Source organism: Acanthopagrus latus, chromosome 6 (genome assembly GCF_904848185.1).
Source record: "Acanthopagrus latus isolate v.2019 chromosome 6, fAcaLat1.1, whole genome shotgun sequence".
NCBI classification, from domain to species: domain Eukaryota; kingdom Metazoa; phylum Chordata; class Actinopteri; order Spariformes; family Sparidae; genus Acanthopagrus; species Acanthopagrus latus.
The window spans coordinates 33,005,070-33,022,918 of NC_051044.1; the positions used below are offsets into that span (position 1 = coordinate 33,005,070).

The following is a 17,849-nucleotide window of genomic DNA, read 5'->3' on the forward strand; positions in this document are numbered from 1 at the left end:
TGGCAGGGCGCTCCCTTAGAGATAGGGTGAGGAGCTCTGTCACCCGGGAGGAGCTCGGAGTAGAGCCGTTGCTCCTCCACATCGAGAGGAGCCAGTTGAGGTGGCTCGGGCATCTGTTTCGGATGCCCCCGGGACGCCTTCCTCGGGAGGTGCTCTTGGCATGTCCCACTGGGAGGAGACCCCAGGGAAGACCCAGGACACGCTGGAGCGACTATGTCGCCCAGCTGGCCTGGGAACACCTTAGGATCCTCCCAGCAGAGCTGGAGGAAGTGTGAGGGAAGTCTGGGTGTCCCTTCTCAGACAGCTGCCCCCGCGACCCGGTACCAGATAAAGCGGAAGAAGATGGATGGATGGATTGTAAATCTGTCACTATGAAATCATCAGCTTTAATTTTACAACATGACAGACTTGCTGTCCGTGCAGAAGAATGAGGACACAGATGAGGTCACATGATATTCTTTCCTCTGAATGTTATGATACATGATGTTAAATAAATCATACAGAGTGGCAATCTGGAAAGGAAACGATTAACTGTGTCCTCATTCCCCTGCTTTACCTGCTTTATACAGGTCACATATTTGTTACCGTGGTCTCCCATTCCTCGGACCCGTAACACTGGCATGGATGGCAAATCATTAAAAATGTAAATTGCACTACTGTCAAGTTGTGAAATCATTATTGAGGCTCTAACCCCAAAGGGGTGGAACCCTATTGAGTTTGTGCCGGTTTATTAGGGTTCTAACCACGAAGAGGTAGAACCCTTCAGAAATTGTGTAGAACCCTTCTGAAATTTTTATAGTTGTTGTTGTTGTTATTTTTACAGATTTATTTTTTTGCCAGTTTACTATGATTATTATGATTATTATGATTATGATTATTATTATCATTATCATTATCATTATCATTATCATTATTATTAGTAGTAGTAGTAGTAGTAGTAGTATTCTAACCCTGAAGGTGTAGGGGTAGGGTTAGGTTAGGGTTAACCCAAACCGGCCACCCTGACCTTCATCCCCCACAGTTGATGACATCGGCCGCCATGTTCCTCAAAGATCTGTGCAACACAAGCCCCAAATTTCTCCAAATTGGGTCAGCTACATGCTAAAGGCATTTGTGTTATACTTTCACAAAGAGACTTTGTTTGAACATTAAAATATGAATTCAAATTTTACCTGTTGATGTGTGTTTCAAAGTTTCAATAGGTATTATAATATTTAATCCTATAAAGACTGACACATCAAAAAATTGCCAGAAAATTCAAATTTTTTGGAACTGAGATATAAAACCTTTTAACAAAATCACTAACAAAAATTCAGGTATACGCCTGATACGTCTGGGTGCGAGGGGGGTGTGAATTTTTTCACATTCACTCATGCACACAGTAACGTGTGCCTGTAATCTGCCCCTAAGGGATGAGTTCAAAATGTTTTGGTGGGCGTATTCCTAGTCACCTTCTGAAGATGAAGATGAAGATAACAACCGAATTTTGTGACAATCGGAAAAATGGTTAATGATTTGGGGCCAACATTCGCTAAGCCCCGAGGATATATTGCTTGACGGCGGCCATGTTTTTTGACCGATCACGCTCATTAATAAAAGAAATTACTGGCTCGGTCCCCCGATGCCATCTACCATATTTGGTGTTGATAGTATGACTATTTCAAATGTTCTATTCATTTTACTGTTTTTAATGTTATGCAAATCAGCAAAATGGTGCAAGAGGCTTTTTTGTAGAGGACTATCAGGAGGACGTGTATGAAAAATCAATTGTCAGTAGCAGTTATGGCTTGGCAGGAAGAGCCTTTTGATGTTTACACCCTATATGTTATAGCGCCCCAATCTGACGGATTGGGCTTACATTTTTGGAGCAGTATTTGGACGTCACTTATACTCAGCGTACCAATTTTGGTGTCCCTGGGTCCTTCCACGAATACGCCATGCCCACTTTTACCTATTAACATGGCACTCAAGAGATTACTTAATACTTGTCCCTAGAGCATGCATACCAAATTTGGTGAAATTCCACCCAATGGACTTTGAGATATGCATGTGTATGTTTATAGCGCCCAAGTTCTGGGATAGGGAAAAGCGTGTAGGAGTTATGGCCAATCATTTCTATGCCCCGCCCATTGCAAACATACATTGGTCAGTGTTTTTTGACCAATCTGGCTCATTTATATCAGAAATTTGTCTTTTCATCCCCCGAAGCCGTATACCAGATTTGGTGTTGATGTTTTTCACATATGCAAATTTGCAAAAATCTTTATGGTCCAAGAGGCTTTTTTGTAGGGCACATTGAGCTGGACTTGTGTGTCAAATTTCAAGTCAATCAGACTTCCCAAAAATGCATTTTCAAGCCTTAATTACAGTGCCACCATCTAGCTGACTGGGCTCATATTAATAAAAGTTGATGCACATCTTTTCCAATCATTGGGCCAAGTTTCAAATATCTGGCCCATTCCAGCTCACAGGAATTTGAGCTCAAGCGGCAGACAACAAACAAACAAACAAACAAATAAAAATAACAACAACAATGATAAAAATAAACCAGCACAATTTCAGAAGGGTTCTACCTCTTCGTGGTTAGAACCCTAATAAACCGGCACAAACTCAATAGGGTTCCACCCCTTTGGGGTTAGAGGGAGGGGAATGAGGACACAGTTCATAGTTTCCTTTCCAGATTGCCGCTCTGTATGATTTATTTAACATCATGTATCATAACAGTCAAAAGAAAGAATATCATTTGATATTAGAGTACAGTATATGTTATTATTGGTGTATTATGAATGTATAATCATTACAAAATACTTCCTCTCAGCCCCATGTGAACGCAGTAAAAATACTGCATATCATTCATGTAAGTAGTCTAGGAAGTGCTAAATTCAGCAGTATATGAATCTTGGACTACTTATGGGAAAAACAGTTTTATTCCACATCAAATTTGGGTGAAATATCATTAATCTTGTCCTCCGTTAAGGATTTTGACACATGATTACTCAAAAAGTACACAGTAAAAGTACTTAATATCATTCATACAAGTAGTCTAGGAAGTACTAAATTCACCAGTATATGAATCTTGGAATACTTATGGAGACAACATTTTTTTTTGCTCGCTCACGTCAACCTTTATTTTGAAATCTGGAAGGATGCCTACATGACACATTTAGTTTACTACCGGGAATAATGACTGTAAAAGTATCGTATGTTTCATGGTTCTGATGTGAGACTGCAGTCTGACCCACAGTCAGAGCGGGTTCAGTACGATTACCGTAAATGTTAGTAGATTTGCGCACTGGAAAAAAAAAAAAAAAAGGTACGGTTGATTTGACCAAGTAAACGTGAACCACAGCTGGCTTGACCACATCATATTACATGACCAGAGATTTTTTTTTTCTCCCAATGCTTTATTGAAAACGTAATTAGCGACCAGAGATACCAGACTATACATTGCTCATGCGCAAAGCATGGCCACACAACAGAACTGTACCATGGGAAATGGTATAACAATAACGGAAAATGTAAATTAGATTCATTATTTTGTTTTGGTTTCCTTGTTCATTATATCTTTTGTTTTGGGTTGAAAATAGGAAAACAGACACCAGTTTTCAATGTTTGGTGCATATAGAAAAATGAAATACTGAGTAGTTTTTTCATGTGCCAGATTAAATGGAATAACTGAATGATCAGACGATACACGGACCCATGATGCTGACAAACCAAACATTCAGATTCAACCAGTCCAGCTCTGTTCAGTTTACAAGGAGTTAAATGTCATATTCTGCATACACATATAAAGCAGGATTAGACATTATATAGTCTTCTGTTCTGTACATTTGACATCTGACTTGATAGGCATTACAAAACTTGACTCCAATTTTACTGAAGGTTTAATATTGACTAATCAATTAATATTAATAATAATATTAAAAAATACAAAACAGCAACAGCCATTTCCAGGTGTTCCATTCACCCAAAGGTGGCACTGATATTTACATGTTTTAATCAATTACCAAGCCATATAGCATGGTATAAAGAATTACAACATTTTACCTATATACAAGTTTTAGAGAAACTCATTTCGGGCTTCATCTCAAGCAGTTTTGTCTGGTCTTCCCAAAAAGCGTATGAACAACTGACATGCAATCAGTAGTTCCCTAATATCATTAGGCAACACTTTGTTAATTAATTCATAATTGATATACTGCAACTTAATTTAATTTGAGGGCAATTTCTTTCTGCGTTATAGGTGCAGAAACACTGTATTTCTTGTCAGTTATTTTTTTCTCTGTCTGCGTTTTTCTACTTTTATTAATTATACCCATCTTCATGATATTCTGATGGATTTCTTGGCCTTAGGTAATGTATTTTGAAGTGCTGTTGTGTTTGGAAGGAGATAAACTTGCCTTGCTTAGATTTGTCCTGTGGTAACTGATAAAATACTGATAAAATACTGCTGCAGCAGTGTAACATACTTATAAAGAAGCATTCAGAAGACAACACTAAACTTGACAACAAGAAAAAGATAAGCAAGATTTTTTGAATGTTGTATATTAACTGTGAATGAATATTTTACCTTGCAAAAGTCGTTCTGTAATTTTTGCAAGAATTAATGTCAGCAAAACGTTCTTCTCAAGTGAGAAAAACAAGCTGATAGCTTCAACTATGGTAACAGAATACAGACACTAGCAGGAAGAATGGAAAGCAGAGGGGAACACAGACCATTTCCTCTAACCTTTTACATGAACTGACTCTGCAGAAAAACTGTGATGCCACTCAGCACAAACTGCAGTCCGGAGTTTGAATGTGTCAGAAATACCTGTTTGGGTTCAAATATGTCCAGTTTGTGGCTGTTTCTAACTAATTTCTCAGGAAGGTTGTAAATTTAGCAATAAAGTTTGATTTAAACATTTGAAGTTTTGAACTGCCTCTCTTCATTTGCAGCTTGAAGGCATGCAAACACGCAAGTCAGGATGAATGATGTTGGCTGAAGGACTGGGACTGGGCTCAGACCTGAATGAATCATGAAGGCTCTACTGGGCGCTGTGTAGAATGTGTGCAATTCACATCGCACAAAAACGTTTTTAAGACTAATCTCTGAGTGATACTGACTTAAAAATCTTACTCCCTTAGGTAGCACCAGGGGTCCATTCTGAGCCAGGAAAAACCTTGTTAAGGTACTATATCTGTGAACAGATTACAACTCGACTACAATGCTGATGAGATCCTGGCGGCTACTTGTTTCATTCTATTTTTAAAGGCGACGCATTATGTGCTAAAATAGAGACACAGAGCAGGCTCAGGGCACAATGGGATTTCATACAGCAGTTTTCCGTCAAAAAGCCAGCCCTAGCACAAATGTAATAATAAATGGAAATTTAATGGTCTAACAAAGTGAGCTTTCTAAACATTATTACACAGTTTACATGAAGTAGTATCAGAGGTTGCTCAGTTTAATGAAGCCCACAGTACTATACGCCCACAGAGGCTGACATGTATGTTAGAAATGCCCCTAAACACAAACTGATAATGGTCATCTTGCAGGTTCACTGCTTGTTGTTCGTCCAAATGCTCTCATAAAAAAAGTGGTTACAAACTGTCAGAAATCCATGAAAGATGCAGGCTGCAACAGGAAGCCAGCAGAGGTTCAAATCAATTCGATTCAATTCAAAACACTTAATTTGTCCCCAAGGGGCAATTGAAAAGGCACGAGGAGCAGCATCATTAAAAAAGGACAAACAGAATGTCAACAATATAAGATCATATAACGTGCTATAGTCAGTATTTTCAGTGCCTGTCACAGTCAAAGTGCTCTGTGCTTCATGGTAAAGTGTGTTGTGCTGTGTGTATTCAGTCAGTTGAGAGGCAGTGATGTTGGAACAGGGAGAAGTCAGAGTTCAGGAGCTGGACTACTGTGGGGACAAAGGTGGCCCTCCCCCTTTATGTTCTGCAGCGTGGACAGTGTTTCTCAGGATCTCCTCAGTGTTTTGCAGAAACAGAAAGGTGGCTGTCAAAAATTGTTCCCAAGTACCTGTATTACTCCACCACCTCCACAGGTTTCCCCCGGATGGTGGTAGTGATGGCCTCTGCCAGTTGTCTCTGCTTGCTGGAGAATGTCACTATCACCTCTTTAGTCTTTGTTGAATTCAGCTGGGGACAGGCACCCTCACACCAGGTGATAAAGTCCTGAAGAACAGAGCTGTGGTGAAGGTTTGGGGTAGAGAGCAGAGATAGCAGGACTGTGTCGTCAACAAATTTAACCAGGTGACAATTTGGCTGGGTGGACCTGCAGTCATCGGTGTAGAGGATGTAAAGCAGAGGTGATAGGACACAGCCCTGCGAGAAGCCGATTGAGGTGTGGAGGATGTCAGAGTAGGTGCCATTAACAGGCACCCTCTGTGATCGGTTGGTTAAAAAGTCAGTAATCCACATGGTGAGCTGGTGATCCAAATTGAACCGGGTTATTAACTTCTCGGCAAGTATGTGTGGCTGCATGGTATTGAATGCAGAAGAGAAGTCCGCAAACAGGAGCCTAGCAGTGGTGTTGGGGGTTTCCAGATGTTTGTGGATGGTCTCCAAGATGAATATCCTGGCGTCATCCACTCCCCTGCCGGCTCTGTATGCAAACTGTAGTGTGTCCATCAATGGCTCAGCAGACTTGGTGATGGAGTTTTTGACAATCCTCTCCATTGCCTTCATCACCAAGGAGGTCAGGGCCACAGGCCTCAGGTCATTTAGTACCTTGGTGGGGCCCTTCTTGGGGATGGGAATGACTGTGGAATGTTTCCACTTCTGGTGCACTGTGCTGCAGTTCAAGGAGGTCTTGAACAGCTGCTGGAATACCTCCCCCAGCTGCGCGGCACAATGCTTTACGGTCCGCCCACAGATGTTGTCAGGTCCAGTTGCGGTGTTGGATTTGGTCCTCTTGAGGGCTCTCACTACCTCTTCCCTGGTGAAGGTGAGAGCTGAATCATCAGGATGGAGTGTGGAGATGTTGCAGCCATCAACCTGAATAGGTTTACTTCAGGCCCTGCCAGACAGAGCGGAGGTTCCACTGGGAAAAGGAGACCTCCACTTTGTTCTTACAGTCAAGCTTGGCCTTTTTTAATGGTGCACTCGACCTCTCGATTGACCTCCTTTTCCTCCTCCGAGCCAGTGAATAAAATCCTTCTTTTCCTATTGAGTACTTGTTTTAGTTCTTTATTGACCCAGGGTTTATTATTAGGGAATATTGTAATGGTTTTGACTGGGATTTTACTGTCCACACAAAAGGAGATGTATGATGTAACTGTGTCCACCTGCTCATCAATGTTGCTAGAAGACAGTAAACAGGCAGGCAAGTGGTAGCAAGCAAAATGCTATTATGGTCTGCAGAGCCTAGAGGGGGGGAGGGGAACAGCTCTGTATGCGTTAGGAATAGAGCCATAGCATTTGTCTAGTGTCTTCCCAAATCGTGTGGTACAGCCAATATACTGATCAAACCCTTTACGAGATTTGTCAAGTGAACAGTGGTTAAGATCACCCATAAAGAATTTGGGACCATCTGGAGAAACTGATTCTAACCTGTTCATAGTGTTCTTAACATGCTCAGCCGCAACAGAAGCTTTTGCTTTGGGGTGGATGTAAACTAGTATGATAAAAATTTGTGGAAATCCCTGTGGTAGGTGGAATGGGCAAAGGGAAATAACCAGCAGTTCAATTTCGGAGTTACACAACTCTTCCCTAACCACTACAGATGAGAACCAGTTCTTGTTAACATAGATGCAGACCCCACCTCCATGATGCTTCCCAGTGAGTGCAGAGTCTCTGTCAAGCCTTATGGGAGAGCCAGAGCCATCTATGTGCAGGGCATCATTACTGTCATTTTCATTACAGAGGATGGGGGTCACATGGGAGAATTTGGGCAGAATAAAAACGAGGCATTCTGCAGCGTTCTGGATACATTGCAACGGTTTAGTCACAGACGCTGGGTGTCAAGCCAAGAGCAAGTTGCAGTAGTCCAGGCGGGGGATGACCAGCACTTGGACCAGGAGTTGCGTTGAGTTCGGATCCTGTGGATGCTGTAGAGGGCAAATCTGCAGGATCGGGCCACACCAGTGATGTTGGGGGCCAAGGACAGTCAGTTGTTGAGGATTACACCCAGGCTCCTCGAAGTCAATGAAGGTGATACCATGACATCATCGACAGGTCCATGCGAGGGCAGTCTTTCCCCGGGATGAAGAGGAGTTCAATTTTACTAAGGTTGTGTTTGAGGTGATATACAGGTGTCCAAGCGGAGCAGCCAGACATTCTGACATGTGCACTGCCAACGTCGGTGTTGGAGGGGTATAGGGAAAAGAGAGGAACAATTGGGTAACAGTGCATAACACTGGTAAGAGAATCCTTGACTCTTACATCTTTTAAGCATTTTCTTTGCTTGGCCGTCATGATTGGATAAAGTGGGCAGGGATACCTAAAGTTCACAGCAACAAACAAACCTGCTGCTGGATGACAATGCATATTTGGTATTATGCACAATGTTTTGAAAGTTTTTGAATAGATACAAGGGTTTGGAAAATGACCTCAACCCACCAATGGCTTGTAATCCCTTAATTATAGGCAACCCAAACTGGAGGTTTGTGGATTTCATATTACTGTGACCATATGATATGTTCAAACATTTGCTTTTAATATAACCAAATGGTGTTGTTGCAGTCACTGTACTGTAAAGTATGAGCACTACAGCACCTAGGAGTGCTAAGTGACAAAGGGCACCCCCCTCCACACATACACACACCCCCACCCTCCCGGACATCCTCCCTCCAATGAAATGCCTCTGATTAGGGCATGTGATTCTTGCTTCCGTAATTTCTCTCAAGAATAATGCCCTTTGTTTACTTATGCCCACATCTTCACGACACACATTCCCAAATTCTCAGGATCCTTTTCAACCACATAAAAGTTGTATACAATGGTCTTAAGTACAGGGTGAGTACAACCATCGTGCTGAAAAGCGTGTAGGCTGCAGTAGTGTAATCACAGGAAGACAGACAGAAAAACAGGGAGAGAGAAATTGAGCACAGTATTTAGCAAGCTTCAGGCCCACTGAGGCTTTTCAGGAATGGGTTTTATCTTTCAGGTGTCTCTGGATCTCAACAACATTTCTCAGCTTTCATCTCAGCCCTGTTTGACCCACCCAGGCTGATCTGACAGCACCTCAAATAAACCCTTCAGATAGGGCAGGGGTTCCCTGTCCAGAATCCAGTGCCCCACCCAGCCTCTCAGACTGACTGATGCATTCCTCATTACCTCTGCTGATCAAGGAGTGGTAAGACAGATAATAGACAGCAACAGCCAGTCATACGGCTATGACATGAGCAATTTAGCTTTTTATATGAGTACTTTTATTTGTATATAGCTCCTGACGTGGACATACAGTGATAGTGTTCCAGAAACCGCACCAGTGGGTCATGACCACAAAAATAACTTGACCCTCACCTCCCTTAATGGTGACCACCCTCCACCTGACACTGTGAAAAACTGCAGTTACTGGCTAATATCCTTTTTTACAGACTGTGCATACAGACCAGTTAGACATCCAGTAATATCAAGAATAAACATCTTCCAAGAACATAGAGGAGGGAGAGGGGAGGCAAACTGTATCTCCCAGCACTAGAATACTAAGAATTCACTGTGGAAGAAATCTGATTCATTTCAGCCTTGAGACTGAAGACTAACAACAAACTGCAACTATTGCTGGGAGAAACTGGAGGTAGAGTTAAGAGTTAAAAGCTTGGAACAACAATATCTGCAGCTATGAAAATCAGATTTGAAAGCATGGTGACTGTCACAATGGAGCAAAGATCCTTAAAGTCAAAAAGCAGAGCCACTGAACTAATGACCAAGTTTCCACATAGACTGCAGCAGCCCAATTCCCATTGTTTTCCTGTGGAATGGCTTGCCTGATTTTTAGAAGTTGAAAGGATTGCAACTTTTCAGTTGAAGTTATAGTTGCATTGCTTGGGATGGGCCAATGGACTACGGATGCATTGACCCAGCTTTTTCAGTCCCGATACAATACCTGGGCTTTGGATATTGGCCGATATCGAGTTCCGATCCGATACCAGTGTTAAATTAATAAACTGTATACCACACTAGTATAGACTGGGATCATTCATTTGTACATAGAAACATCAGCCAGACTTGACTACTTTTCTTATTTGGTCAAAACAAAATGGAAAAAATTAACACAAATATGAATTACTGAATTATCTAATATCAAAATGAAACATGAACAAATGAATCAGAATAAATGAGAATTTCTTCGAAAATGTTAAGTGCAAACAGGAATTTAAAATTCCAATATATAGCAGCTTAAACAAAGAAATATAGAATCTTAATCACAAATAACAAGTCAAGTAAACAAATAACTTAAAAATAAACAGGAATCAAGATGTTAGTAAACATTTGAGGCAAATCCAATATAGAATATAGTTGCTGAAATTGAAATCAAACTTCTCTGTAGTGCAACTATTTTTTAAAAAGTTTTTATCAAATATATATAAAAAAAAAATAACAAAAGTTGAAACTAAGAAAAGTTAAATCACAATTCACTAATAGACAATTAAGTCTGTTTAAACAAAATATTCAAACAGGTAGTCATTAACTTATGAATTTCTTTCTTTTCACAACTACAGGCAAAAGAAGAAGACGGACATCTATTAGTGACAGACTTAGAAAGCGACATTTCAAATTTGCAGTTTTTGTACAGTTTGTTGTAGACACACTGTTGGAGACTGTGCTGAACAGTGATTGAGCAACGGAAGTTTTTGCAGGCTTTGAGGCTTACAACATGTGTCCAACCAGTGTACTTTTAAAATTTAATGTAGGCCTGCACCTAGCGATTACTTTTGTATCAGTTAATCTATTGATTATTTTTTCCATTAACCGATTAAACCAACCTTTACTTTTTTGGATCAATGTAATATTATATGATTATTTCTCAATTAACATATGTACCCAAAATAACATTTTAAAGCTTGTCCTTTACACTTTTTTCATTAAATCATCAACAAACAAATATGACATGTTGTGCATAATCCTAATACATATTATGTTTGGGTGTGGACAAAAACTAACTAGTAGTAGTAGTAGTAGTAGTAGTAGTAGTAGTAGTAGTAGTAAGTGTAAGTGTAGTGTGACAAGAGGCATGACCAGAGATCATAAGCAGAGCAGAAGGGGTCAGTAGCAGGGCATGTTACTTAGCGTGGACAAATATTACAGAGGGAACACAGCAGATAATTCTGTTTCAGTTTCACTTTTGTTTGGTCTTGTGTCCCAGTTTAACACAGTAATGATCTGCCTCACCCTGGTTAACTGCCGTTATTTTTAATCTGTTGATGAGGACAAACGATCACTAGTAGGATCTGCATTCCATTAGCATAACAACATAGCAGTTTAGTTTTCTGGCAAACTAATCAGCAGGGGTTCCCAACACATGACATACACAGACCATGGATTAACTCCCACACCACTGCACCACCAGATCCAAAGTGAACCCAGGCTTCCCAGGATGCTTCTGCTTCAAGTGCTCGAGCACGGCAGTAGTACTGATTAAACCAGACGCGTCGCACCAGGCCAACTTAAATGTGATAAGGAGGACATGCTGGAGCTCCGCATGTCTGTGCTGAAGCTTATCACTTTTACGTAATTTAACCGTTCCTATGTGTGTTTTGCACGCTTTCATGAATATTTTTGTGATAGAAAACTAAGTTTAGCTCCATATGTTCAAATAGGTAGTGGAAACCCTCATTTTCAATGCCTGTTAGGGGTTGTTCATCCAAAACAATGAATTCCAGAACATTTTTTAATGTCATGCGAGTCATGCTATGCAGGGTCAAGGTGAAAGTCTAACGAAGTTAGTCTTGAGTCTTTTCGGAAGACATTGGTTGGAGTTCGTTCCATCACTGAGGCGCCAGAACAGAGAAAATTTGTGACTTCACTGAGCAACCTTTGTTTGCCCCCAGCGATGTCAGTACCAGCCGGCCAGATGATGTAGTGGAGCGAAGTGCTCACGCTAGGGCGTGTGGTCTGACCAGTGTTTGGAGGTAGAAAGGTGCAGTTCCACTGACGTCCTTGAAGGCCAGCACCATTGTCTTGAATTGGATGCGAGCTGCAACAGGAAGTCAGCGGAAGTCACAGAGGAGAGGGGTCACATGGGAGAAGAGAGGCAGACTGAAAACAAGGTGCGCTGTAGGGTTCTGGATACATTGCAATGGTTTAGTCACAGAGGCTGGGAGTCCAGCCAAGAGCGGGTTGCAGTAGTCCAGGTGGGAGATGACCAGCGCATGGGCCAGGAGTTGCACTGCATTCTTTTTGAGGCAAGACTGCAGCAGTATTACCTGGTATACCCACTTTTTACAAGAAAGGACGTGCAATATTTGTAGAGCACTGTTTAAAACAGCTGACTTGTATTCTAAAAGTATACTGTATTGTAAAAATGTATCCGTTTTCTCCATATCTTTACAGCATTCACTTGTATACAATTTTGTGTAATAACTGTGCATGGTATCACACAAGTCTTAATTTTGGTAATACAGCTTTCCTTTATCATTCCTAAATTGTGATATTACGTTCATGAGCACTCTTCTCTGAACAAGCTGCACAAGTAATTTCCATGGTTTATTTCCTACCTCAGATACTCTAGATTTTGGAAGAATAATGCTTTCCTCCAACTGTCTGCATAGAGCCTTGGTCGGCTTCGCTTTAAGCTGTGTCTCCAAGTCTTTTGGTTCACTTTCAAGCTTCAATTCGGTTGTAGTTTCTAGGGGTGGTAAAAAAAATCGATTATTGATTAATCACGATTATAATATTGACGATTATGAGTCGATTATTACATTTCCAAAGATCGATTTAAAAAAAAAAAAGAAAAATAAATTAAATTGTAAAACAAACCTTCTCATACATGACAGTCTCACATGTGACCATTACAGCTCATTATGTCAGCAGTTAATGGAAGCTAATGTACAATGTACTTTAGACAAAAGCTATGGATGATTGCCACACAGGCGAAAATATGTGTGAGTTTCTCAAAGCAATGGCAGACGAGAGGGGAATAGAGAAACAAGACCTGGTTCTTGTCACCGACAATGCTTCGAACATGAGTCTGGCTGCTGAGCTTGGCAACTTTCTTTTAACAGTGAAAGACTACATTTAAAACAAAATAGAAAATAATAATTTTGATATTACAGTTACACTATACAATATTGAAGGTGCTGTGAGGTGTTACTCAAAAGAGAAGTAAAATAATTCAGCAGCTGACTGATGTTAAATGGAAGATCAATAATTGTTAATGAAAATCGATTTGTAATCGAACCGAGACTTCAATAATTGGAATCAAATCGAATCAGGAAACTGGGCTGATTAACCACCCCTAGTAGTTTCCTTCTCTTCTTTTTTTTCAAGCCATAAAAGATACAATGCAACCTCTCCTACGAATAAGCTTTGGCAGCTTAATATAAATATCTAACTGCTCTGAAGACATCATTACTTAAGAGTGATGGATTCAGCCGCCAGTGCCTCTTTGCAGGGCCTATGTATGGTGGGGAAAATGTAATAAATTTAGGTGAATGGTCGCTTAATGTACTAGAGCAAATTGTACAAATACCTGTTCTATCCAATATTGCCCTTGAAGTCAGGAAATAATCAATTCTAGAAAATGACTGATAAGTGAGAAAAATGTACTTTGGGTTAAGAATTCTCAAAGCATCAAATAAGATCAGATCATAACATTAAGACAACACAATTAAGCGTGGCCTCTGATTTTTTTTTAACTTAGTTGTGTATGAGATTTAAAATCAATTAGATGTGATTACAATCACAGCTGTAGTCCCCTCCGAATATAACCAAGTCTGTTGAAAGATTTGATACCTCGGCTAGCAATCTAGAGTACAATTGTGACTCATAGATGCTTAAGCACTACAGATTCTTGATTAAAAAACAGAAACACATACAACAAAGCCCTTTTCATTTACAATTACCTTTCCTATTGTGAGAGGCAGACATTTATGTACCCAAATTGCAACACCTCTGCTTTTGAAGGAAAAAGAGAAGCAAGCTACATGACCAACCCAACCACTTACTGGCTTCATATGTTCTAAAATATCCAAGTGGGCCTCTTGAAGAAGGGCACCTTGAGTGTCCTGTTTCTATAGCCATATGGGAACATTTTTATGCATTATAGGGTGATTTAGACCTTTAAATTTCTGTGTTACATAAAGAGGGACCTTAGATGTGAAGTCTTCAGTTTTAACCTTTCTAAACAGGCTTTTTCAAAACAAATTAACATATAATGTGTGCACCAACATTTGAGGCAAAATTAGAAAAAGAAAAGGAAGGTAATACCAAGAAGATTAACTACCAAAGGACAGTCTGGAAAAAAATGTTTTGTTGTTCAACTCTCTTTATTGGGCATTTAGACAGACCCTGACAACAGCATAGCTGTGCTCTGAAACCAATTATTTAAAATGGACTGTGCTAAACCAATGCAGGAGGTTTTCACAAAGTTTGTGGCGATGACCTGCACTAAACCCAATCTGAAAGGCCCATTACTCTTTTTGTGTGATAAGTGAAATGTGACTCCTGCTAACTTATATTGTCCAATTAAGTATTGATTATAAAAAGCAAAGTGACAGAGGGGGCAGTAAGCAAATCATGTTAAGAGTGTAGGACCACCACCATGCGACATCAGTAAAACCGACTGCTGCGTCAAGCCCATTTAACCATGGCTGTTGTTGCAGGTGTGCTTGTTCCTCAAGTATTCAAGCATGTCAGTAAAAAAAACCTGCTGAAACCAGTTCCGGCAAAAAACCTGCTGAAACCAGTTCTGGCACCAATTTTACATTACACAATCCAATGCATGTATGCCGAGTCATCCCAGTGGTATATGCAGTATGCCTATTTATACCACTGCACCTCACCAACAGGGAGATGCTCAAAGACTGCTGCACTGCAACAGCCAGCATGGTTTACAGTCAGTTTCCTGGTAAGTTTACCATGTCAGCTCTACATCCAACTGCCAAAAATGGACTATGAAAACTTATACAGCCTAACTGCTTCCTTTCAAACATTCTACTCCCAAATGTTTTGCTCCAACTGTCAATACATATGCAAACTCATAACCCAAATTTAAAGTATCATCTGCAATTAAGGTTGATTCTGCAGGTTTTAGCAGTCACTCTATTATCAGTCACATCAGTTGCACTTTTCATATAGAGATGGCGCATTACCGCCACAGCAGCGGTTTGCCAATTCTCTGCCTTTCACACAGAACCAAGCAACTCTGGTGTAAATATGAACCGCTGTGTAATTCACAAAGCAAGCCAGTGCTGCGGATCCTAAACACAAATACTCAGTGAGTTAAAGTTTTCAGCCCGTGACAGACGCTGTTTTCGGCCAGAACAGGTGCAATGTGCCAATGCTGCACCACTGATATTGCCTCCAGAGTATCAGCACCAGAGCGAAATTTCCCCCGTTGCCGCATCTGATACTTTAACACAGAGGTTGAGGTGGAGAATTGGCACAGGATCCCCACACTCAAAGGGCAGTGTGAACCGGGCTAGTGTTAGCCCATAATACTACTTTCTACTTTGCGAGCTGTACTCAATGGAATTGGCTTAACTTTGGAATTAGCTAAACTGTTGACTCATTTACAACCTTTTAGTGAGGTGCCTCGCTTGTCATTGTTCTTGCCGTCAAAAAAATGAAAATGAAGAGAAAACCCTGCAAAACTAAGAAAATTATACACTTTGGTCACAATTTGACCAATATTTTAGGTACTGAGGTTTGATACTAACCCTAAGTAAGGACTGAGCAAAACAGTAAGCTGAGCTTTCCAGTACACCTTGTTGAGTGGAACTCACCTGCTATATAATGTTATATACTAACAGGACATGGCTGCTCCTCAATACAAACATCACTGCCTGCTGTAATGGGGCATTTAGCACAGTAGTCTGCATCAACCAGAAATATAGGGCACTATGAATATTAGCAGTCAGTCACATAAGCAGGGGCATTCTTGAGCATTTTCTTTATTTAGTACGTGGTCCATTCAGATTACTTATCCAAGTCAATCACACGGACACACATGGTACTGATATCAAATTATGTTCTACTTATCAGCAGCACATACTGTATATCCAAGATGCTTTATTCTCGCCAGCTGGCCATCCTTGCAACAGCTGCATACATTTAGTTCACAGCACTGACTTAGATCTCCGCTTTCAGTTTGGCCCCAGCCTCTTGATCGTTTGCTTCACTGTGAATGGACTTTTTTTTTTGTAACAACACATGATATCAACCACACTCCTGTTCTAGATGGCACTGCACAACCATCTGAAATGATGCAACGACTATTATGTTAGTTGTTCCATTTCAATTTAGAACTCACAATTTCCAGCAATTTCCTGATAATTGTTTCAGCTTCCAGTTTGGTCAACAAATATTAGTACAAGTGTAAGTAGTAGTATATACGTACATATTCAAATTTACTGTGGAAAGAGTGTAAGGTTCAACAGACATTCTAATTTAAGTAAAACATTTTACGTGATAAATCAATAGCTAAAGCCAAGACAAAGTTACAAATGAGCAAAGTAAAGTCAGAAGAACCTGTAACCATTTCTTTCTTTCTTTGGCCTTTTCTGGCTTTATTGACAGGATAGCTGAAGAGTGTGACAAGAAACAGGGTAAGAGGGGGAGTGACACGCAGCAAAGGGACAGTAACCATTTCTGATGTTTTTTTCAGCCTTCTCACTTTAGAACATGTAAATAAATAGTAACTTGATGACGACACCCTTACATGATGTCTAGTGGAATTAGTGGAATGGACAAGCACGAAATATTAACATCACGAGGATAAATTGAGAGAAATGCTGACCACATTGGTTGATCGCGTGGGAATCACTTGCAACTGATGTTATTGTGTCCGTTTTATTAAGATTTAAAGGACTTTCAGACTTCACTTACCCATTCTAGGACCCGAATAAATCCGAGAGGTTCTTTCAATGGTCCCAAGTCCAGAGAAAATCCAGATGTCAATTTCTGTTGATACCATAAAAGGTGTGTCAAAAGACAGATATGGAAACACGTACCTAGTTTACCAGATGAAAACGAGTTCACATTAGCACCCGAACAACTATCTTTACCTGTTTGTCACCTTGCGGCTAACTGGCCCTGCCCTTGTTAGCAAACTATGACTAGCGACATGCTAATGCTAACACTGGGTATTAAGCTAACTCACCCACCTGAACAGTGTCCATCGAGACGTGCAACAACCAGAAAGCAGTTATTATTTCCCTCCTAAAGTTGTGAGTTTGGCTGTGAAGTTAGTTTAAAGCTATACTCCGCTTGCATTCAAAGAGGGGAAAGCGATACAACTTCTACTGAGTGTCAGCAGGAGTCAGAAACTTCCAGCCAAGCCAGCAACCGATAAGACTTCTGTCAAAATGAAATGCTGTCACACTGGCCAAAATAAAATACACACTTCCGGTTAGTGCTTTTCAAAATAACGAAAACGTATAAATGTTATTCAAAAACAAACGAAACGTGTCAACCCAGTTGGCCTACTTCAACCACAGAATATTAGTTATTACATTTACTCCGCCTGAAGGCAATAATTCGTTTCATAGAAGAGTTCGTATGCTCTTCCAACATCTCAGCTTTATTTTCCAAAATTATCTTTTGCTATAAAATCTTAATTACATTTATAAAAAAAACAACACATCTTGATTTAAAAAAAAGAAATTAATGATGAAATGAATACCACTAGTACGACTCGGTTATTATTATTATTATTATTATTATTATTATTATTATTA

General features: G+C 40.3%; 1 protein-coding gene across 2 annotated transcripts in view; it reads right to left on the minus strand.

Moving 5' to 3' along the window:
- The window catches only part of sypl2a (synaptophysin-like 2a), a 42,076-nt gene extending 24,574 nt beyond the window's left edge, over positions 1 to 17,502 (minus strand). The window contains exons 1-3 of one of the 2 annotated variants that reach the window (XM_037100867.1): positions 17,277 to 17,502; positions 16,999 to 17,073; positions 12,669 to 12,799 (exon numbers count right to left, since the gene is read on the minus strand). In XM_037100867.1, coding sequence (XP_036956762.1) covers positions 12,669 to 12,799; positions 16,999 to 17,002 — 135 coding nt within the window. In that variant the 5' untranslated portion in view covers positions 17,003 to 17,073; positions 17,277 to 17,502. The remainder of the gene's footprint in view (positions 1 to 12,668; positions 12,800 to 16,998; positions 17,074 to 17,276) is intronic. The other variant, XM_037100868.1, reaches the window with a different exon arrangement.
- Positions 17,503 to 17,849: the final 347 nt, after the last annotated feature.